This window comes from Ctenocephalides felis, unplaced genomic scaffold, assembly GCF_003426905.1.
Source record: "Ctenocephalides felis isolate EL2017-DRISC unplaced genomic scaffold, ASM342690v1 CF-g0.4_SCAFFOLD_01886, whole genome shotgun sequence".
NCBI classification, from domain to species: Eukaryota; Metazoa; Arthropoda; class Insecta; order Siphonaptera; family Pulicidae; genus Ctenocephalides; species Ctenocephalides felis.
Window position 1 is genome coordinate 167,872,058 of NW_020538040.1, and position 23,014 is coordinate 167,895,071.

General features: G+C 28.1%; 3 protein-coding genes across 3 annotated transcripts; 1 reads left to right on the forward strand and 2 right to left on the reverse strand.

Moving 5' to 3' along the window:
- Positions 1 to 4: 4 nt before the first annotated feature.
- LOC113376225 (soluble guanylate cyclase 89Db-like) lies at positions 5 to 7,550 on the forward strand (the record flags this gene model as incomplete). Its single annotated transcript, XM_026616135.1, has 8 exons — positions 5 to 49; positions 125 to 324; positions 516 to 623; positions 757 to 925; positions 2,292 to 2,453; positions 4,982 to 5,117; positions 7,178 to 7,377; positions 7,437 to 7,550. Coding segments are annotated over 8 exons (1,104 nt in total), but the record flags the coding sequence as incomplete, so codon positions are not given.
- A 27-nt stretch (positions 7,551 to 7,577) lies between these two features.
- LOC113377043 (girdin-like) lies at positions 7,578 to 11,830 on the reverse strand. Its single transcript, XM_026617210.1, has 13 exons — positions 10,618 to 11,830; positions 10,432 to 10,559; positions 9,833 to 9,938; positions 9,654 to 9,757; positions 9,424 to 9,574; positions 9,123 to 9,326; positions 8,928 to 9,050; positions 8,760 to 8,863; positions 8,583 to 8,685; positions 8,369 to 8,477; positions 8,180 to 8,306; positions 7,915 to 8,017; positions 7,578 to 7,836 (listed from the first exon to the last, which is right to left on the reverse strand). Exons 1-13 carry the CDS (start codon positions 11,587 to 11,589, stop codon positions 7,690 to 7,692), a joined length of 2,481 nt encoding a protein of 826 aa, XP_026472995.1. The 5' UTR covers positions 11,590 to 11,830; the 3' UTR covers positions 7,578 to 7,689.
- A 2,146-nt stretch (positions 11,831 to 13,976) lies between these two features.
- On the reverse strand, positions 13,977 to 21,147 carry LOC113376765 (protein phosphatase 1 regulatory subunit 16A). Its single transcript, XM_026616811.1, has 10 exons — positions 20,835 to 21,147; positions 20,526 to 20,623; positions 19,380 to 19,534; positions 19,050 to 19,298; positions 18,696 to 18,892; positions 18,403 to 18,528; positions 16,543 to 16,618; positions 16,019 to 16,236; positions 14,570 to 14,921; positions 13,977 to 14,359 (listed from the first exon to the last, which is right to left on the reverse strand). Exons 2-10 carry the CDS (start codon positions 20,603 to 20,605, stop codon positions 14,118 to 14,120), a joined length of 1,695 nt encoding a protein of 564 aa, XP_026472596.1. The 5' UTR covers positions 20,606 to 20,623; positions 20,835 to 21,147; the 3' UTR covers positions 13,977 to 14,117.
- Positions 21,148 to 23,014: the final 1,867 nt, after the last annotated feature.

Sequence of the window (23,014 nt, forward strand, 5' to 3'; positions counted from 1 at the left end):
CCACTTCAAATTACGTAGACCAAAAGGCTTGCAATTGACCTGGACTAATGTACGTAAAACGACAACTGGGTTTAGCAATTACTAAATTAATAAATTTGCTAATATTTATTATTGGTATTTTCAGATAATGTTAATGCATTCAGTATTATTCGAACTAGAATTACTGAAAACGGCCACTGAACACATAAAAGTAGAAGAAGCCACATCAGAAGTAATACGAGTCATGAATAGAAGAGGCAGTCAAGGATATAGAAGTCTGTTGCTCAAAGGACAAATGAGATATATTAAAGATATAGATTCTATAATATTTCTATGCAGCCCCTTGTAAGTATACATGATAGAAAATACGAACCAATAAATACTTGTGCAATACAATAAAAAACACTTTAAAACAAATTTTTCTAAACATGATCAGGAATAGTATCATTAGTTTTCTAACCGTTTTCCTGTGAAACAATTAAAGACTTTAGTCATTTCCAATTAAATAGATCATAATTGTTTCTATTTTATTTTAGAATAAATAATCTTGATGAGCTGTGCGGAATGGGTTTATATCTAAACGACCTGAACTTTCACGGTTTGAGTAGAGAGATGGTACTGGCAGGATGGCAACATTGTTCCAAGTAAAAAAAATGGAATAACTAAAGTATAAAAAGTAACAAAAATCATATACCTAAATAGTTTACCCCTTGTTTAACTACATTTATAATTAATTTTTCTGAAGAAAATAATATTGAAGTATTTTCTTCTAATCAGATTAGAGCTCATGTGTGAAAGAGCCGAACAACGCTCCTTAGAACTGGAAGAAACTTATGAGCTTGCTGAAAAATGGAAGAGAAAAGGTGATGAATTAGTCTATTCTATGATACCGAGATCAGTTGCTGACGGATTAAGAGCTGGACAAAATCCATTAAATACATGCAAGGTATTTAAAATAAATTTGCAGATTTTAGTACGAACATAGACAACTATGGCATCATGGTAAGAACATGAATTGGCAATCACCAGTTTCTGGTTTGATTACAACTAGGAAAGAGCAACTAGTGGGTTGCCTTCTCAAACCACTAAAGATTTGAAAATAATAATTACTATAAATCACAGATAAATGGTAAATAAAGAAGTAGTAGAAACATGATATATATATATATATATATATATATATATATATATATATATAAATGGCAAAACTATGTAATTACCTCGGATTCCTCTATATTGAAAATTAGGCGATAAAAACTAAAAGATACAAACTTTTATCTTGTACTATTTTTTTGTTACAGCTTCATAATAATAATATATAGTTCATTGACCTCATCCCCAGAGTCTCGTAATTCATTGATACTAGATTTCATACTATCTTCATTAACCAATTAGCTGTGATTAGTTAAGAAGTGGCAAAATTTGGCCTATTGACAAAAACTAATAATCGTCATGGATATAAATCAGTGACCTATATTAGCTGTTTAAATTCCATTTTTTTTGAAAAAATGCATATTTCAAGTTTCAAGATATTTTGGAATATTTTGAGGCTATACCCTGGTAATGCAAACAAATAATGTCAACAGTTTGGGATAAGTTCTTATGTCCCCAGTATGCAGTGGTTAAAAACCTTTCCAGTTCGCATTAGAATTTACTTATGTTCGATGATAACGTTTTTTGGATATTTACCAAAAATATGAAACTAGAAGAAGTAGATGTGCAAAGTCACATTATGTACGAATGCTATTTTTTGCTAAGAGGGCGTCCATAAATTATGTAAGGTTTTTAGGGGCAGAGGTGATCTGACAAAAAATTACGATATATCACGTGGGGGAGGAAGGCGTATAGTAAAATAGCACATGTATTTATTTTTTACCTGACTTTTATTTAAATCTGGAGAAGGGTAATTTTGAATATCACCACAAATCACCAAGCGGGGGTTGTCCAAAAATCTTTAAAAAGTCGATCACGTGATTAATGGATGTCCCCTAAAAAGGCACTCCAGAGCAAGAATTTGAATTGTCACTTTTTTATGTATAATATTTATTAATTGTTGCGTTTTTTAATTAATTTATTTTGTTTTTAGTTTAATATGTGTGTGATATACGTTTTTATGTTAACCAAAGAAGCAAGATTCGGAAAAACATCAATTTTATAATATAAACCCATCTTTCACATCCAATACCTTACCAAAGCAAATTAATTTGTGATTGACGAATATAATCGTCATGACCTGATTCTGAAGATATTAGAATTAATATGGCAATTATCAATATTTCAATGTTTGTTAATAAGTATAATTTTTTTCTCAGAGTTTCGGAGCAGTAACTATACTATTTTGCTCCTTGGAGGAACTAAATTCTCACACTGTGCTGGATGCAATGAGTTTAGTGGCAACTATGAACACAGTATTTTCAGTATTTGACAAAATGCTTGATTTGCATCACGTTTATAAAGTTGAAACAATTGGACAGGTAATGGAATATATATTGAAATTATATTAATTGGCTCTTGACCTATAAATAAATAGTTTGCCTAAAACAGTTACTCTAAAATTTACAAGTTACAATTCTTTTTTTTTGCAAAATCTGTTTCTGATCTTGATAAATTGATATTTCATATAAACAGTCTTTGTGTAAATAAGAAAAGGTTCTATTGTAAATAGCAAAGAAAAATATTATATTTTAGTTACCTGTAATTAATCCTCTGTTTTGAAAAAAAAAATATTAAAAAAACTAGTTTTTGACAATACTACACAAAAACTCACAATAAACAAATTTATAACTGATTGCGTGAAACAAAATCGTGAAACAAAAGACGATTTCTGAAAAATTTCCATAAAATAAACAAAAATCGTAGGAATCAGTGGTACGAAAACAGTATTTACATAGATCGTTTTTGATAATTATACATTAATAATTGCACATAATCCTTGTCATAAACATCTCGAAATGTCATATTTTTTCGGTTACGTAATGATTCTTACTATAATAGAAACATAGTGTTCTAATAATTTTTCTATTTTGTTTCTTTTGTTACCTTTAAATTATAAATTGCTCTAAATTAGGTCCAAAAATAAATGGTAAATTCCGATATTGTATGTGTGTCATTATTGAGAAAGTTCTAAAAAAATGTATAATTTAAACAGTTTACAAGTAAAATTACTAGTAATAACATATACAGTAGAACATTGATTATCCGGACTTCAGTTATACAGATTCACGATTATCCGTACCAGGAATAAAACAACAAACTGAAAACATTGTTTCGTAATAAAACCAGGCATGGTATTTTTTTATAAAATTATTTTTTACAATTATTTAGTTTTTTTTCGTGAGTTGTACAAATTTTTAGAACTTGCTGAATGATAACACAGTTACAGTGTTCAAACGTACATGGCTTTTTTGACGTTGAAATATTTGAAATTATTAGTATCCCCTTGGTCAAATTAAAAAAAAGGTTAAGAAAAAACATTATTTATTATACGTTTCGCCAATCGATGTGTGTCATCATGCATCAAATCAAACCGGAACAAAAAATATTTTAAAAAATGTTTAAACTTTAATAATAAAAAAACAACGCATTACTAATAATTTAAATCGAAAACTAATAGAGGTACCAATGTCTTCTAGACAAAAAATGCCCTAGGGTCTGTTTGTAAACTATTACGCAACGTTATTTAATTTTTATAAATAAACCAATTCTCATAGCACTCTAATATTTTAACTCTTTGGGGACGGCTGTCCACCCGAGTGGACAAACATACTTTGTGAGGCACAGGCTATTTTGTAAACAATGACTCAGTTTGCATCGAAAAGTTGAATAAATCACATATAGCAGTGATAAACAGTGTTGTATTTTGAAAATAATTTTAAGTTATTTTAGTAGTATTATTAGCCTTTTTCTTTACTATATAGTTTTTTTTTAATATTCGCTTAAGCTTTAAGAGCGCTTTTAAATGTGGCGAAACGACTGGTAAATTTTGTGAATTAAGCAGTAGTGAAGATGAGTTTCAAATAGACATTCATACAGACAAATTTTAAAAGAAAATACTATTCGCACCAAAGATAGTGATGAATGTGATGATGATACTATCTAACCAACAAAAAGTAGAAGAAGTTCAACAAATTAAATGAAGAGCGGAAAGACATTAGCGAATGTGCCGATTCTCCTTCAACAAATACCAAGCAATATAAGACATCCAATAAATTATTTTAATTTATATTTTACAAATGATTTATCAGACAATATAATAGAAAAAACAAACCATTATGGCAACAAAAAAATGAACAAATATACTGACTAATCAGTGGCATATTCTAATTGCGAGAGAAAGAAAAGGGGATTGTATTATCTGTCTACCAGAAAAGCACCAGAAAAAAGGCGGCGAACAACATTTTATTGTAAAACATGTTAAAATCAACCAGTTATTCATTTTGGAAATTGTTTTGTACACATCACCATTCTTTATAAAATGATCAAAAATAAATTAATATTATAAATGTATGTCCTTCAATGACCACAAATTTTTATCAAACAAATTGCATAACATACACAATAAAATCAAGTTTATAGCCGGTACAGTAGATTGTTTTGAAATCGGTACTGCCCCGTAAGTGTTAAAGAGGCATTGTGTATAATATCGAAAAATACTCTCGGGACTTCCAAGTCGTTCGAGGCGTTTAAGAATATGAAAACGGCTCGCATCATTATTAATATCTTAATATAACTAAATATAGTTCAATAGTTAGCATCATGAGAAATTGCATGACAAGCAGCCATGCAATGGTCGCCAAAACAATGTAGATGATCATTAAAAGACTTACCGAGCACCGACCACCGACTGCCTCAGCGATGTCAACTCCTCCAAACGTTCTCAGCAACATTTCAGTTCAGATAGTCTTTGTAACTAATTGTTGCAACTGTATTCAAAAGTTCACTGAATTTAAAGCATTAACACAATTCACTATCACTACTAATAACTTTTTGTTCAAATTCACAGATATACATGGCCGTATCTGGCGCTCCCGAACTCACAAAAGACCACACGATGCACGCGGCGAATTTGGCACTGAACATGATACGGCAGGTGGACCATCTTGAACTACCATCAAAAGCAAAAATACAGATCAAAATCGGTAATACATAAATATTATTTATCTAATTCGATGTTTTTCGACACAAATCAACTTGCGTTATGAAAATATAACGAAAGATCACACCATGTACGCGACGAATTTAGCACTGGACACGATACGACAAGTCAGGTAGACCATCTTGAACTACCATCAAAAGCAACAATGCAGATCAAAATCGGTGATTCATAAAATATTTGTCAAATTCAATGTTTACTGACACAAATCAACTTGCGTTATGAAAATAAACAAAAATTGCTCCATGTACGCGACGAATTTAGCACTGGACACGATACGACTGGTCAGATAGACCATCTTGAACTACCATCAAAAGCAAAAATATAGATCAAAATAGGTGATAGATAGGATATTTTTTATAAATTGAATGTGTATCGATATAAACAATTGACAATGTATAATACAATGTACAATATACAATGCAAGCGGTAAATTTAGCATTGAACATGATACGTCTGGCCGACAATATTCAACTACCATCGAAAGCAAACATGCGTGGAAAATTTTGACAAAAACTAGCGGTTAAAGCATCGTGTCTTAAGGCAAATTCATCGAACTTCCCGCACCAAAAATTAAAAGTTTTAAAAAAGATTTTATTTTTTTTTTTTAACTTTGAAAATATTAGATTTTCTAGAATTTTGAAATTTTTGAAAAATTTGAAATTTTTCCATGCTTTGAAAATATTGCACATTTTTCAAAAAAAATCGATCTGCGTAGGTGTTTTAGAGATGACATATCGAAGCGCGTAAGCGCCGCGTTGCATTCGAACGGAACATTGGTACGGAACTTATAGAAATGTAAACAAAGTTTATATTATACTTATTATTAAAATCTTTATAAAATAACTGATAATTTGATGTGCATATATCTGGATCATTTTTGATCGCCAAATAACTTGTTTTTACTTTTTTTTATTGGTTCTTCAAAACCACTGGACCTGCCTTTACAAAATTTTAATCGGTTCTTTAATTAGAAAAAAAAACTCAAGTTTTCAAAAAAAAAAATCGAATTATAAAAAATTTCAAATATTTCAAAAAGTCAAATTTTTCCAAAAATTTCAAAATTTTCAAAAATCTACTTTTTTCAAAGTTTTCAAAAAAATTTGAAGCTTTTTTAAAAATTTTTATTTTCGGAATGGGAAGTTCGACCAATTTGTCTTCGCTATGCACCACTAGGTTTAGATTTTTTTTGCAATATAGTATAAAATATAGATTTTTTTACATCACCATAACTTTCTTCCATCAACAGATTAATTATAATGTAGTCTTTTCTTGTTGCATTAATTTATGAAGAATTTAAATTTTTTAAACCATCATTTTTATATTATGTACAATGTTTATTGGCATAAATCAAGTTTTGTAAATTATTAATAAGTACGGGCCCACCATAAATTTTTAAAAAAATTAAATACTGCCCGTGAATTAAAAATAAATAATTATTTATTTATATTAATTTATCACTAAATTAAAAATAAAAAAAAATCTTAGGATAAATCTATGCAGCGATAAAAACAGTATTATTATTTATAATTTCACTATTAACTATTTTGTAAGTATTTTTTACTCTTTGGCATTTTTTTTTATTTCAAATACGGCAAAACAACCGAGCAATTCGTAAATTCATCAAAAACAAAATATTATTCACAGAAAATGATATATTACATTTTACTGTGGATGATAAAAAAAATTGTCACGACAGTGGAATCAACTCCTGTGTCTTCTGTAATTGATTACACCTTTAACATGCAGAAAATAAATTTTGATATTATTGTAAATGTATGCTTTTCAATCCACAAATTCATATAAAACAAATTGCACAACTTACACAATAGTATCAAGTTTTAAGCAGGTATGTTTTCATCAGAATGCGGCGCCGAGTTGCTGGTAGATTATTTTTTGAATCGATTCAGGGCGCACTGTTATGCAAACCATTTTATATATCTGGTTCAAATTATCCGCTTTTTTATAATTCTGGTATTCTTTCTTATGACACTACATGTTTTCTGCAAATTCTAATTAGAATACCAAATGTTTCTTTCAAATTAGGATTACATACCGGACCCGTAGTTGGCGGTGTTGTAGGAATCAAAGTTCCGAGATACTGTTTTTTTGGAGATACTGTAAATACAGCCTCAAGAATGCAAAGTACAGGCACTTGTGGTAAAATACACATATCAAAGGCTGTCAATGATAATCTTAAAGGCTACTCGTTTAAACTATTACCGCGAGGAAAAGTCAATCTGAAGGTAAATGAAATGATTGATTATTATCATTGGCTATTAATTTACCTATTTTTAATTAACAGGGCAAAGGCGAAATGGAAACGTTTTGGTTAGAGGGCGAGCCAAAGCAGCAATTTAATTATTCACAAGAATCGTCTCTTAAATAGAATCTTACTTATGCATGATTTATATTTACAACAAAATTAACCTTTATATCTCAAATATACTATAAGAACTTAATGCCATTGTATATTGATTATAAAATATATCTTTCATATAAATAAAAGTGTGTAATTCATTCTTTAAATTATATCTGAACATAAAAAGTTTTCGTCATTATTTTAAATTCTTAAAATAAACATTTCCAGCTTCCGATTTTGAATCATCATCTTGCTCTAAAAAATTTTTCAACTTAGGCGTACTTTGGGATACTTTCTGCCAATCAGAAGAGTTTTGTTTATTTTCAGATGCATGCAACAAAAACTAAAAAGTAAAGTTAGTTATATAATTTTACAAATTGATTAATTGAATAATATAAAAAATAATTTGAAAAAAACTCACTTGTTTTAAATACGCCTCCAAATCATTTTCATTTGGAACATTGCGACTAGAAACAGGTGTTGAAATAACCATCAAAGAATTTTTCTTCAATATTGGTTTTATACTAATAACATAAAAATAGTACAGTTTAATATATAATTGAATTCTATATTAAGTATAAGATCATATTTATTTTTTATTTAATTTTTTTTTTTTCTTTGCTTTCAAATTGATGTGGTGCATATATGCATAATAAATTATATGGGTACAAATGGCTGAAATTTACCTGGAATCATTCTCCAACTTATCAATATCTTTTTCTGGATAATTTATAGTTTTCAGATCATCTGCATCAAAATTACTTCGTGCAGACATTATACCATTCAAATCATTATCTGAATTTTTATCTAAAACTGAAATTAAGGAAACAAATCATATATTAATATGAAACCATTTTTTGAAATATTTTATATACCTGTTGGACTGGAAATAATTTGTAAAGCAGCTTGCCATTGGTTTTCCATAACTTTATGTAATTGTTCTGCTATTTTACCTCGTTTGGCATAGTAATTTGATAGTTTTTCCTAAACATTTTTATAACAATTAAAGTTGTAAATAAAAAAACTGAAATAAAATATGTATTTTGCCCCAAAAAATGTATATATATATATATATATATATATATATACCTTTAAAATCGAATTGTGTTGACTAGTACTCTTCAACTGCAATTTGCACAGCCCCATTTCCTCTTTATGTTTTTCTTTAAGTAAATTAACTTCCAACTCACTTCTAGTAAAATATGAAAAAATATTATTTATTTTTATAAAACAAAGTAATATTAATCTAAAATCTGAAAAACAAACTGTTGTATGAGACTCTGTATCTGTTTCATTAATTTTTCCGTAAGTGTCTGCTCCCGTTTTTGAATCTCTGCTTCCATGCATTTTTCAGCAAATTCTAGTTGAGTCTACATTACGAGATAAGAATAAATTAATTTATATAAATATTTATATATATATATTTGTTAATACCTGAAATTCTTGCATTTTTTCTTTCACAACAGTTTCAACTTGATTTTGATAAAATTCCTTTAGTTCCTTTTTTTGAGTTTCTAATTGCTTCTTAATAATTTTTACTTCTGAAGACAATTTACCCTAAATTTGGGAGTATATCTTATATTAATTCAACAATAAAATAAGTGTCATCCAATAACCATTTAAATTTACCTCACGAAGTTTAGATTCATCGAGTGCAGAATTTAAATTTCTTTTCAATATTTCCAATCTATTATTTTTCTCTTGTTCTTGGGATAGTTTATTTTTAAGATTCTTTTTTTCTTCTATCAAAATATGATTTTCAGATTCCAAATTGGCACATTTAACCACAAGGGTTTTACATTTTGTTTCTTCAGATACAAAATTTTTATGTTCCTTTATAAAAAAAAAAAAACAAATCAAATTTCATGAACAAAAACATCAAACAATTAATTACAATTTGTGTAATTAATTGATATAAAAAATCACTTACATTTTCTATTTCGTTCCTTAATGTATCCACTGTTCGAGAGAGCTCTTCATTTTGTTGATTTAATTCATTTTTTTCCTTCAGCAATCCATTGTAAAGTAGTTCAGTATTCTGCAGTTGACATTGATATGTATCTTCTTGATGTTTCCATTTCCTAGTATTACAAAATTACAAGATTAATTAATTATAACACTATATAAAATATAATAAAATAATTTCTTTATATAACGCACATCTTCAAATCCTGTTCAGCTTTTTCAAATATTAATAATTTTTCTTTGAGAGATTTAACTAATTCATATGAACTTGTTATTTCTTCTTTGTGGGTTGCACAAGACTAAAAAAATAGTCCAATTATAAATTACAAAGATAAAGTAAGTGGTAATTTGTTTCATGAGCTATAACAAAATACCTTTACATAAATTTGCTTTTCATTTTCTAACAGCTGCCTTTCTTTCTGCATATTGTTCATTAGAGCATTCAACTGGATATCTCTGTTTTCATAATTATTTGCTAATCTGTAAAAAAATACTTTATCAACCAATCTTTTAAGAGAAATTTAATACTGGTTATGGTACTGATGAAGACAGTAATGATTACTGGTTGGTTAAGAACTGTTGGGGTGAGAGCTGGGGAGATAAGGAATACGGAGTTGCTATCCAGGCTAGCTATCCTCTCGTTTAAACATAAGTTTATTTTTCTCTAATAAATGAATTTTATATGAACTATTTGATGGTTGGAGGAATGATTGCTAGTGAACAAATGAGGTTCATATAACTTACAAGCCTTGCCAAGTTTGTAATAATCTAAATAACCTACCATGATATTATTTTTAATTTTAAGGACTTATAATTTAATCATTTATATGTTGTTTGTGACAGCTAAATATTTCATGCTTTGAATGTTTTTTTATTCATACAAGATGTTTGATAAATTATAGTATGTAGTGTATAGATTTTTCCTAATTCTTAAGTCTTGTGATTACTTAAAGTTTCATCTACTAAGATTTACCTTTGCCAAGCAAGTTTTAATTGATTTATAGCATTGTCTTTAGCTTTATCTACTTTTATTGCAACTGCTAATTTTTCTTGAGATTCCAATAACTTTGTTTGTAAAAGTTGGATTTCCTGTTCACAGTGCTGAAATAAATAAAATTTTCAATTCAAAAATAGTTGATAAAATAAATCATTTATTTACCTCTCGGCGTAGCTTTTCACTTTCTTGTTCCATGTTTGAATCTTTATATTCAAAATTCCATAATTTTTCTAAACTTAATTTGCTATAATTTGCTTTACTAGTATCATATTCTTTAGATCTTAAATTTTTACTTAACGTAATTTCACCATTATATAATTCTTGCACACTTTGTTTTTGATCAGTACATTCTGATGAATACGTGGCTCTGTTGGAATCAGGTAACTGAAGTTCAGGTACAAAACTAAAGCAGTATCCACTGTTTTTTGCACAATCGTCTGTAGAATGTATATCCTTATTTTCATTTTGAGTTTCACTGAATTTCATATCAATTATATTTGATTTTTGGTTTAAATACTCATTACTGTTTGTTTGTAATGGAATACAAGATTTTTCATTACTGGAGAAAAAAGGATTCACACCGCTAGAATTTTTACTTTCTTTTGAATCATGATTATCATTGCCTAAAGCCCTTGAATATGAAGAGGTAGTCTTAACAAACTTTTGCTTTTCAAACCCTGCTACAGTTTTTGTTAGAAAATTATCTATTTCAAGCAATAGACGATCATCTGCATAATTCGCATGGGGAAAATTTGAAATACTGCTTATATCAGAGAACATGCTGGGAATTTCAGAATATAAGCTCTGATTTGGCAGAGGCATTTTACTACCATCTTGACATCGAACATTTGTGTTTCTAACATCATTGCTTGCCATGTTAGGGCATGAAGTGTAATCAACTGCAGATCTAAATTTATGAGTATATTGTAGACTATAATTATTTTGCGATTCCCCACAAAGCTGAGCATTCAATTGCGATAATTTATGGCGCAAATCGTCAACATGATTGATCATAACATCAACAACACATGGTGGTTTCTCACAAAGTGTTATTCCAGAATCAGAATCAAAGTTAACTAAGAAGGTATCCGGAGATATTACTAAAAGGGCGTCTGTATCATCAGTATCACTCATTCCAGATGAATTGGGATAATCAATTCAGCATTAATTTGATGATTGTGGGTAATCGATTCATTAAAGTGCTACATTAGTTTGTATTAAACTATAACAAACATATGATAAATAATTATAACCTTAGACAATAAATAATATAATTTACTTATTTGTATCTAATCATCTATTATTCACATATTATAGCGTCACACTAATATTTTAACATAGATAATACTCATATTTAATACTGTTGTTTCTACAAAATTTGACGTAATATAAAAATATACTCTGCTAGCTTTTTTTTAGTGATTTTTTAGCTTTAACAGATTATAAATTAATGTAAGAACTAGTGGTGTATGGCATCGTGCCTTAAGGCAAATTGCTAGAACTACCCGTACCGTAACAAAATGTTCGAGAAATATTAAATGTTTTCAGATAAATTATTATAAATACTGTAATATTGTCTAATATTTATAAGAATTATTCATAAACTGAATTACAAAGTTGAAATTATTTGTTTAAAGTATATTAGACTTTAGTCAGAAACTATGAAATCACATATATCGCCCATTTAACATGGTAGTTACGTTCCAAAAAACTAGCATGTTATGCGAAACCTTGTTATACGAGACAAAAAGAGGGGTTACGTTCCAAGAATTCAAAAAAACATGCTACATATCATAAATCTATAATGAAAATTGTTATATTTATTAATTTTTTTAAGAAGTAATATACATTACATAAATTCTATGAATTTTTTGCCAACTAACAAGTAAGTGCTATCGAATGCGATCTTTTTTTGCAAGATATCCTCATCCTCTGAGGAGTTTTCTGTACTACCTGCAGATCCGTGTATTATTTTTTGAAAAAAATTATATTTGCGATTACTTGCTTTTAGCATAATGATAATTAAATATTTAACACCTGCAAAGTTATCTTTATTAATCCCTTATGTTCATCTTATTTAAAGAATCTTTGTTTTTCCGAACAATATTTACTAGAACAATGCCCATGCTTTGTGTAAAACTTTAATGATTAAAAAATCTTCAGTTACAGTAATACAAAAATTTTCAAAATATATCACTTTTCTTATCTTATTCTAATATCTTGTGTTTTTAATCTGGATGTGCAATTGAGCTACAGATTGAAAAATGCAATGCAGACTAATAATTTAACTTTACTAGACTAATCTTATAAATAATACATCTTATAATCACAAATCAAACAAAAGTTAATCTTTAGAGAATATCAGTTTATTTCTAAAATTGACAATGTCTGTTTTTAAAACAACTCAAATTTAAATGAATAATTTATTTAAAACAATTTTGATCAGGTCCATCTGTTTGAAACTACACAAATCTTAAAAAATATATTAAGTATTGGACAAATGAAACTTAAGAATTTTGGAAAACATTGAATTACATATAATCATTGGAATAACAATAGAAGACAACAGAATATTTACAATTTTGTTATATCATATTAATACTTTTTTATCAGTACAGGTATCAATGCACCTAAACAAATTTCAGTCTTTAAACAGTCATACAGTACCACTGCAATTAATAAAATAACTTTAAAATCAGGCAGGCATGTATAGGATCACGAGTATAATTCAAAATACTTTAGTTGTTAAAACTTTCATACTAAAAGTACTGTTCCCAGTTTCATTTCATAAGGATTTTGGAAGAACTTTGGAATGTATATGTGAAGAGTTACAATGCAAAGGAATCACAGAAATATATAAACACGACTAAGAACTACTAAAAATCCAGTTTCATATCAAAATATCTAGAAGCTCATACATATCAGTGTTTCATTGAAATTGGTGTAATTTTGCTATAAGCAAAAACTGGATGTCTTAAATAACACTTATCACTATATTGTCTATATGACTTATATAAAATATTGCTGATCTCAAATTTAAATTATAAATATTAAAATTTAAATTATATTAACAGTATTTTAAACAATAAATGTATCCACAACCATTTTCTAAAATTTAACAAAAATAATTTACATTATTAAGAATATATTAAATATACTATGCAATCTATTAATATACTTTTTTATTTTGTACAATAAGTTAGAAATAGTTATCTAAATTTGACAATGTCAAATAATTTAGGCACCATAGACATAAACATCGCTTTGTCAATTTTATTGCTAATTGATATTGCTCTTTGATTTCATCAACAAAACATTAGCATATATAACAAATTTCATAGCAATTAACTTTTTGATTCACTGAATACGATAGTAGATATAACGTTCGGACTCAACATTTAAAACAAAACAGAATTAAAACCTATTACTAATTTTATTACCTAATGATAAAAAAGTTTAAATTTAGGTATTAAAATAATTTTAGAGTCCTGTTTCAAAACTCACTAATTTCCAAAAATAAATTATCACAATTTATTGTGTCTTTGTGATGTCTTTAAAAGTTATAACTTTTAAATATTTCCATTGTGAAATGGTTTAATTTTAATTTTAAATATCTTATGTAATAATACCATATTTGATATGTAATATATGTTACGTACTGATTAAAGAATGATGCAGCAACTATGGGAAGAACTATCTCCAACAACTTCTCCTGTGTTCCCACTAAATTTAAGTACACCTGGACTAACATCACTGGTGTTTGTATTTGTACCAGTGATTGCATTAACTGGAACTAGATCAGTTACAAGACCTGGCTCTTGAGAATTTGTTGGTGATGCTGGTGATGAATGTTCTGATGATTGACGTGTTTGAGCTCTTTGCTTTTTTAATTCTGCCAGAGTTCCTAAATGATAACATTAAACATATAATAACTAACTTAATAAATGCACATGCAATGTTTGAAAAATAGATCAGTAATCATATAGAAAATTATAACTGAATATACATATTCAGAATACATTCTGAATATGTATGCTAATACAGCAATAATAGAAAATTGAATGTATGTTAGATAAAATAATTAAACTAAATTGAATATTAAAAGCATGCTCACCTGAATTAATCATAACTGTAACATGAACATTAATCTTTCCATTATTATCACTAGTAGAAAAGGTCTCAGTAGGTATCTCAACACATTCACTTGATATCATACTGCTTATATTTGAATTATCCATTATGAATGAATCATTGTCTTTTCCTTCGGGAGCACGTCTAGCACCAAAATCAGTGCTATCTACTATACTATTATTAATTGGTTCCACTACAACCCCATTGCTATTATTTGGCATGTTAACAGAATATGTATTTGCATACTGTGGTCCATTTTGAGCATATACATTATTGTTATTAATACTTCTGGAGATTGAATTTCCGAAACTTTGAGTATTGTGAGCTGTAGACCACTGAAACAAAGTAATATTTTGTCAAAACCAAATAATAATCACGTTTTACGTATATTTTGGATGTTTTCAAAGACTTCAATCACATTATAGCTTCCTTCTTATAACATTTTAACTATTAAACTTATACATTTTTGTGATTAAAATTTAACATGTTTGAGATGCATGTTAAATGAAGGCAATGTGTTTTCTATCGCAGCAAATGAATTTATTATAATAAGAGATCAGTAAATTGTGTGGATTATATAAAAAATAAAAATAAACAATAAAATTAAAAAGTATTATAAAGCTTTCAAAGGCAAAATAGAAGGGCTGGAAGGATTGGGAAGAAGAAGAATAGAAGCAAAAGAAAAATTTATAAAAACAAATATAAACTGAATAATGGTCATTAATAGTCATTAATTAATAGTAATAAAACAATAAAGGGAATAATAAACAAAGAAGGGAAAGAAAATCATTGATTTTGAGGAGTTCAAGCAAGCAGAAATAGAAATCATACTTATTTATGTATATTAAAAACATATTAGTCATTTATTATTGAATTTAATAGATTTACAATGATTTCTATTTGAAAGGTTGGTTTTAAAAATTATGGAATCATAGGAAATTGTGCTATGAATGTGGTATATCAATCGGCTCGTGTGAATCAATGTTTTATAATTAACTAGCACTGCTCAATAGCATTTCAATGATAACTGTGACGATTCTAATATGCATGAAAGGTACAAGAACTAACCATATAGGTACATAACATGACCTGAAAACAAAGAAGCCTCATAGCCAGTTCTTTGCTACATTTTTTATATTAAAAAATTAACAAGTGCAAATAAATGTACCATAATACAAGAAAACATATCCACATATATCTGTAGAACTTACTTAAATTTTTTTGGACAAGTTAGAAGTAATATGAAAGTCCTTAATAAATCAGACTTTAAAAAAATTTTCTTTAATATTCTTCAAAATCTCAAACAAATTAACCGTTCATTTGCAAATGTTAACAATCATGAATGTTAGCCAGCCTTCCAGACACAATCATATAGAAAGCTTTTGAGTAATGTCTGACCAAAATTTTAATATTTATGTAGCAGATAACTTACCTCTTGTGCCTGTAAACGTAATTTTGCTTCTTCAGCAGTGTCCTTCTTAGTGGTGAGCGTTTTGTCCCGAATAGATGTACGACGAACGGATTGAGTGCGCGTATTGTTGCTTTGTGATCGGCGCACACGTTTTCTTTGTTGCTCCTGCAATCTTTTGCTCTCTTGTTCAGTTCGAAGATGTTTTATCCGTTCACGTAATTCAGGATCTTCACAAATATCTTAAAATATTCGATCAAACATCAGTATTTGAATCAAACATTGAAAATGTATTGTATCTTGTAACCATATATAAATATAAATATATATATATATATATATATATATATATATAATTTGGAAACTAATGACTTTACTGTATGACTGAATGAACAAATGTCTAAGTTAACAAGTTTTCCAAATAATTATCTGGTCTAAAATGAGCTTCCATTACTACTAATTTTTTTTTTGCAATATTAATTTTAAATTAACTGAAAAAAAAACTCAAGAGCGTTACACAAAGCATATTACAAGAAAAATCCATTTACCTGCTGGAGTTTCTTCATGACGATTTTTAGCATTAAGATCGGCACCGTTGTGGACTAACATTTCCAAGACTTCGAGCTGTCAGCATGCATAAAACAACTTGCATAATAACACAGACAAACCAAAACACAATATAAAGTATAATTTATCATTGGGAAATTTAGTTAAATTTGCTTAATAATAATGTCAATTCTGTTATACAATAGATAATTATAAAATCAAACTCTAAATGTTCAATTTCTTAACTTTTGAAATAAAAATAAATTTCCCCAGATAATGCAAAGCTGATATATAAAGCCAAACTATAGGAGCAAAACGTTGTTGATTATTTTTAAGACTAATAAAATTTATAGCTAATCTAAAATTTAGTTTATTCTAAAATGTATTTTTTTTAAAAAAAATCTAATAATATCCTATACACAATTTCAGTGTGATGAGCCCATTAAAACTTATAGCATTCATGTTATCAATATGTTAAGATGTGATTTTAAAACCCTGACTTACCTTAGAGTGCATAATTTCAATCACATTAATTTCAAATCATATTTACTCATTTCATTTTGAAATGATTTTTGAACAAAGTATTAATGACAGAATGAAATATACCAAAATAAATGAATCACATGCCTTTTAACCTATATTCAAAATGTTATAATTGATAATGAAATTTAAAAAAATACAACAAACTAAAAAATATGCATATAATAGGCAGCAGGCAAACCCATAAAAATGTAATTGTAATTAAGAATGACATGTTTTGTCATGGTGGCCAAAAAACACCATTTATAAGGGTAGTCAGATTATAATATTTTAATTGTTATATATGTTGAATACTATAGCATCTTATTGCGCAATTTATTTGTCTCAGCTAATTTGTGACTACAGGAAAAAATAAGAGAATATGAAAATACCTGAAAAATTATTTAGTCATTACCTTAACATATATAATAATTACAAAACCGTAAGGTTACCAGAAATTGACTTCAACGTAATTGAATTTAAAATTTGAATGCTTTAGCATTCATGTCATTCTGCATCATAATGAAAATGAAAGGTATAGCATTCACGTCCGTGAATGTGTTATAATATATAAAATATATTATTAAATTAATAATAATAAGAAAAGGCATCCTGACTGTAAATATAATGCAATGTAATTACAAAGGGCAAATAGGACAAAATTTGGGTAAGGGGTTTTACTTTAATTTCGCCACAGAAAGGCTTGCCCGCTACCTATAACCCATCATATCATATATGTATTCTGTATACTTGTATATTTGAGAGCTATTTCATTTATAAATTAAATTGTAAAGGCATGCAATTGATTTTATGTTATTGTGTATTATTACACTATAATTACAAAGTCTAATAATTGAGCATAACTTCAATAAAAAAAATCCTTCAAAAATTTATTCTACTATCCATATGTTTCATCTGTAGCCTTTATTCAGTGGAAAATAAAAATAAAATTTAATAAAAAATAAAACAATTGATATTGAATAATTATAAAAAGTAAAAAGTAATTGCAATTTGATATTCTTAGTGTTAAAAACAGATCATCTAATTTTCTGTATTTAACACTAAAATTAGCAAACTGTAAGCATTTTTTTAATTTTTATAATTTTTTGATCTCAACTGTTTTGGTTTTTAAATTTTATTTCTAGATTCCACTGAAGGCTAGGGCTATAGCCAAAACATACAGATTGTAAAATTTAGAAAAAAAAGTTTTTTTTACTGATATTATGTCCAATTACTAGACTTTGTTAATACATATGTCAACATATGTATATTTGAGTAAATATATATACAAATTGTTATTTAAAAAGCCCATTGATAATTTATTAAAAAGATATTTTACTTACATGACCCCAGCAGGCGGCTGCATGTACAGGCTGCCACAAATCATGGTCTTTAGGATCGGTTGAAACATGCTGGTCTAGTAGAAACTCTACAACCCGAATATAACCATTTGCGGCCGCAATATGCAACTATAATAACAAATATTTATTTATATCAGATTATCTAGATATTTGAAATGGCTTATTTAAATTTATATACATAAAATTTTGTAATCTGGAATAATATATAAAGTTATATTTAATGCTAAATATATTTTATAAATAGATTATATTATATTATATATAAAGTTACTCACGGGTGTAGCACCCTGATGATCAACCACCTCTAAGTCTCCACCTGCAGCTGCAATGATCTGTAAATCTTCTAGCATTTTAGTTTCAGTTGCTGCTCTAGTTTCATCAATAAGTTCTTGAGTTACTCCCCGTCTGGCCATTTCGCTCTCAATGTAATCCAAACAAGAATCATCTTCACAGATATCATACGGCATGTTACCTAAAAAAAATAATTGAAAATAAGCTCAAAAAATACTTTTCATTATAGTATTTGTGAATCTCATAGAACAAATATTTCTAATACAGTCTTAGACTAAATGAAATTATAAAATGTAGCTATCTCTTTCAGTAGTGATTTAACTATTATTAATATATACCATCAGCATTCACAGCTAGCAAGTTAGCACCCCGAGCAATAAGATATCGCACAAGATGCAAATGTGCGCACGTAGCGGCTGCATGCAATGGCGTCCAGCGCTCACTATCCTGGGCATTTACATCAGCTCCGTACTCTAACAGAAGACGCAACATTTCTTCATTATCATCAATACAACATTGATGCAAAGCAGTTAAACCGTCCTCGTTTGTTGCATCTGGTGTTACACCTTTCTGCAGCAATCTTCGAACTGATAAATAAAAATTATTAATGTTATACTTGCAAATCTACTACATAGAGCAGCATCAATAAAATGGATTAGTATAAATACCTTCAGAGACATCATTTCTAGCTGCAGCTTCCAACAACATAACCCCATCACTGAAATATATGTGGGGTTTATTTGAAGATCTCTCCTTTTTACCATGTTGACGCATCCATTCTTTTTCACGTTGTTTCCATAGCTTTATCTGTTGAACGCGACGGCTAAAAATTATGAGAAGAAATAAATTTAGTTACAAGATAAAATTAAACTTACTAAATTGTTTTTATGAAAGTATGCAATTACTGTTAACAGTACAAGTGTATATTTTTAATGCAAACATTGTGCCAGTATAAATTATTTTTAAAACGTTAAATGCCATGTCAGTCATATGGGGCTAAGAAGTTCTACATGAGCCATTGTGCACATATATGTCTAACAATTGAAATTTGGTAAAAGGAGAAAAAATAGTGCCAAATCAGTCATATATGTGCGATATAAAAAATAGTGTTTTTCCAGGAGTTTTGGCAAAAAACAGTTACAGTTATTAGAACATAATAGTACAGATAAATCGACGTGTGGCAAGATAAGGTATACCAAATTTTTTTTAATAAAGTGTTGTAGTCAAAGCCACGATCAGGGTAGATTTTGTATGTTTTATAATAAAGATATTTTAGAAATTTACGCTGAACTATCTCTATCGCATCAGAGTTGTTGATCTGATGAGGATACCAAATGATCGATCCATATTCTAACTTGGAGCGTACATTTGCATAGTACGTACATACAAAGAGGTGCATTATTTGAATTGAATTCTTTACAACTGTTCAGTATCATTCCTAAAGATTTATGTGTTCTATTACAAATATCAGCTATATGATCAATAAAACCCCAGCCAGAATAAAATAAAATACCTAAGTCTGATATTTTATTAGATCTATCAATGTAGTTGTTAGAGATTTTATATTCAAAATGTATTAGAACGCGCCTATGTGAAAAATAAGTATCTTGCACTTTGAGATATTTAAATGTAGTTTGTTATAGACACCCTAAAAGTGGAAAGAGTCAAGTTAAGATTGTAATAATAAGCAGTCATCAATAGAATTTATTTTAAGGCATTATTTAAGATCATGTGCAAACAATAAATAGGGACAGCTAATAATTTTAGATATGTCACTGTGTACACTGAACGGCTCATATATTATAGTTACTCACAGACGTGCTAGCTGCAATCTTTCTGGATTCGTGAGATGCTCAATATGAGCCATCTCATTCACTAACTCAGCATGCTCCATTTTGACAGCAAATATTACCTAAAATATTGAAATTCTTACTTTTAATATATATCACCATTATATTTGTTAATAAATTAGACCTGTTAGTTTAAATTAAATATAAAAGAATCATATAAACTAATATAATAAAAATAATTAATAAAAAACAAAAATTATAGTACTATTGAGTTAACATTGTTGAGAAACAAATGAATGTTTGATATAGCAATATAAAAAGTATAACACTTACTGATTTTTTGATTAGATATTAATTAAAGCCATGTCCGTAACAGCCGAATATGAATCTCTATTCGTTCATGAAACATTTCTCTAGTTACACATTTTCAGATGTCTCATATTAAATTCACAGATTGTTTAATGTCATTGGAATGATTTTTATTATGGTCTAACATATAGATCACGAGTTTCGGGATTATATCACAATTCATTTTATTATACAGCGCAGCACTCAGCAAGGTTACTTAAATTTGTTTAATTCACATTTTAATGTTAATATTGCTTTTTACATTATTACGTCAATGGCAAGCCCTTCAAATCTGACAAAAAAAATAAAAATATGGCTCAATCAATTTACTGTTTATTTTCTAAGCCATAGACACGTATAAGAGTCAAATCAGAGATAAGTTTCCGATAAGCAAAGACTTGGCACACACTAGCAATAAAAACTTTAATCAAATTGAAAAATAAAACAATTATTAATTTGAATTTAAAATAAATATAAAGCAATACTATAGCTTTAATTGGCTATAATTATGTATATGAACATATAAACTTTATTTATGATCATTATCAAATTGCTATAAATTTAAAACGTCATTGCAGATTCAGTATATAAATACAAAACTAGTGGTATATGGCATCGTGCCTTAAGGCAAATTGCTGGAACTTCCCGTACCGTATTGAAATATTCGAGAAATTTTAAACGTTTTCAAATATATTATTAAAAATACTGTAACTTTCATTATTTTTGCTATCTTGTTATATTTGAGCAAATCAAATGTAAATCATAAATCAATTTATCTCCAGAACATTAACAATCGTCATTAAATTTTAAAAAAAGCCTAATTTGCACAAATTTGCAAAAAAAAAGCCTAAAGTTGCCTAATTTGCACTAAATTGAGTACATTTGCAAATAATTCTGTGCGACATTTTCACTTATACTGTGCTTAGCTTGGCGGCATTTTCACATTTTTCAATAGTTTTCACAAAATTGGAAAAGTGCTCCAGTACATAAACAGTCTAAACGCATTTGAGTAAACACATTTTCAGCAGAAAGTTCTTTGAATTATTTAAATCGGACGCTTAGTTCTCTCAAAAACTGCAATTTTTTCAACATTTAGCTCTGTATCTTCGAAACCTCTGGGCCTACCTTTGCCAAAAATTAATAACCACTTTTCCCCATCATTACGAACTGAATGTTTTTAGAATCATACAAATCGGATGATCCGTTCTCTCAAAAACTCGATTTCTATTTTCTGCACTCTTTGCTCCATATCTCCGTAACGGCTGGTCCTGCCTTTACCAAAAACTAATCAGCACATATCTTTATTAATAGAAATCGAATGCTTTTTAAACCATTCAAATCGGTTGATCCGTGCGCCCGAAAACGTGGACGAAAAAATGCGGACATACAAAACACTCACACACACACATTCATTTTTTCTGAGGTATGCCAAAATGTTCAGAAACCTTTAAAACGTCGAGAAATGCAAAAATTTTCATTTTCGATTTTCGGCCCTTTACTATAACTACCTTTGGGAAGTTAATTAGTTAAATTACAATTGAATAATTATTTTTTAACACATGCACACATTAACTACATTTTTATTAAATTTATTATTATTATTAATTAGTGTATATAGTATCATATAGTAATAAAACATTTTTAGGTATAAATTGTTTTAAACCTTACTGCGCTCATACTAACTTATTTTAAATTATTTATTCATTTTATTAAAAAAACACGCACTCAATAAAATTGCATAACCTCAACAACATTGAATATTAAAAATTAAATTTAGATTTAGATTACAACAAACAATATTAGCGTGCACCAGCCTTTAGAATAGATAAAACAGTGGCAAAATATTATCGTTATCATTATCATTCACCTACCAATGTTTTACAACACCATTTTTACAGGTGCACGATTACTTTTTAAATTTTTATCTAATCAAATATTTTATTATACATTTACAGAAGGATGTAGAGTAATTATCTTGTAATTACCAGTTACGAAATCGTATCATAAAGATAACGCTTAGATATGTTTTATCGTCTTAAAAAATATTTGTTCTTTGTATTTTTAAATATAATAATTGGCATCAAATTAAAATTTTTATCGTCGGTAGATTAGAGATGTTTAATAGAAACATTTATTTTGAGAATGTTAATCTTTTATTATTAATT

Coding starts and splice junctions, on each gene's coding strand:
- LOC113377043 (XM_026617210.1), bottom strand. CDS start 11,589: ATGAGTGATACTGATGATACAGACGCCCTTTTAGTAATATCTCCGGAT. Junction 9,939..10,431: donor TTAAAACTTGCTTGGCAAAG/GTAAATCTTAGT, acceptor ATTTTTTTACAG/ATTAGCAAATAATTATGAAA. Junction 8,686..8,759: donor ATACAGAGTCTCATACAACA/GTTTGTTTTTCA, acceptor ATATTTTACTAG/AAGTGAGTTGGAAGTTAATT.
- LOC113376765 (XM_026616811.1), bottom strand. CDS start 20,605: ATGGAGCATGCTGAGTTAGTGAATGAGATGGCTCATATTGAGCATCTC. Junction 18,529..18,695: donor ATCATCAGGGTGCTACACCC/GTGAGTAACTTT, acceptor TTGTTATTATAG/TTGCATATTGCGGCCGCAAA. Junction 16,619..18,402: donor CAGCCGCCTGCTGGGGTCAT/GTAAGTAAAATA, acceptor GCATGCTGACAG/CTCGAAGTCTTGGAAATGTT.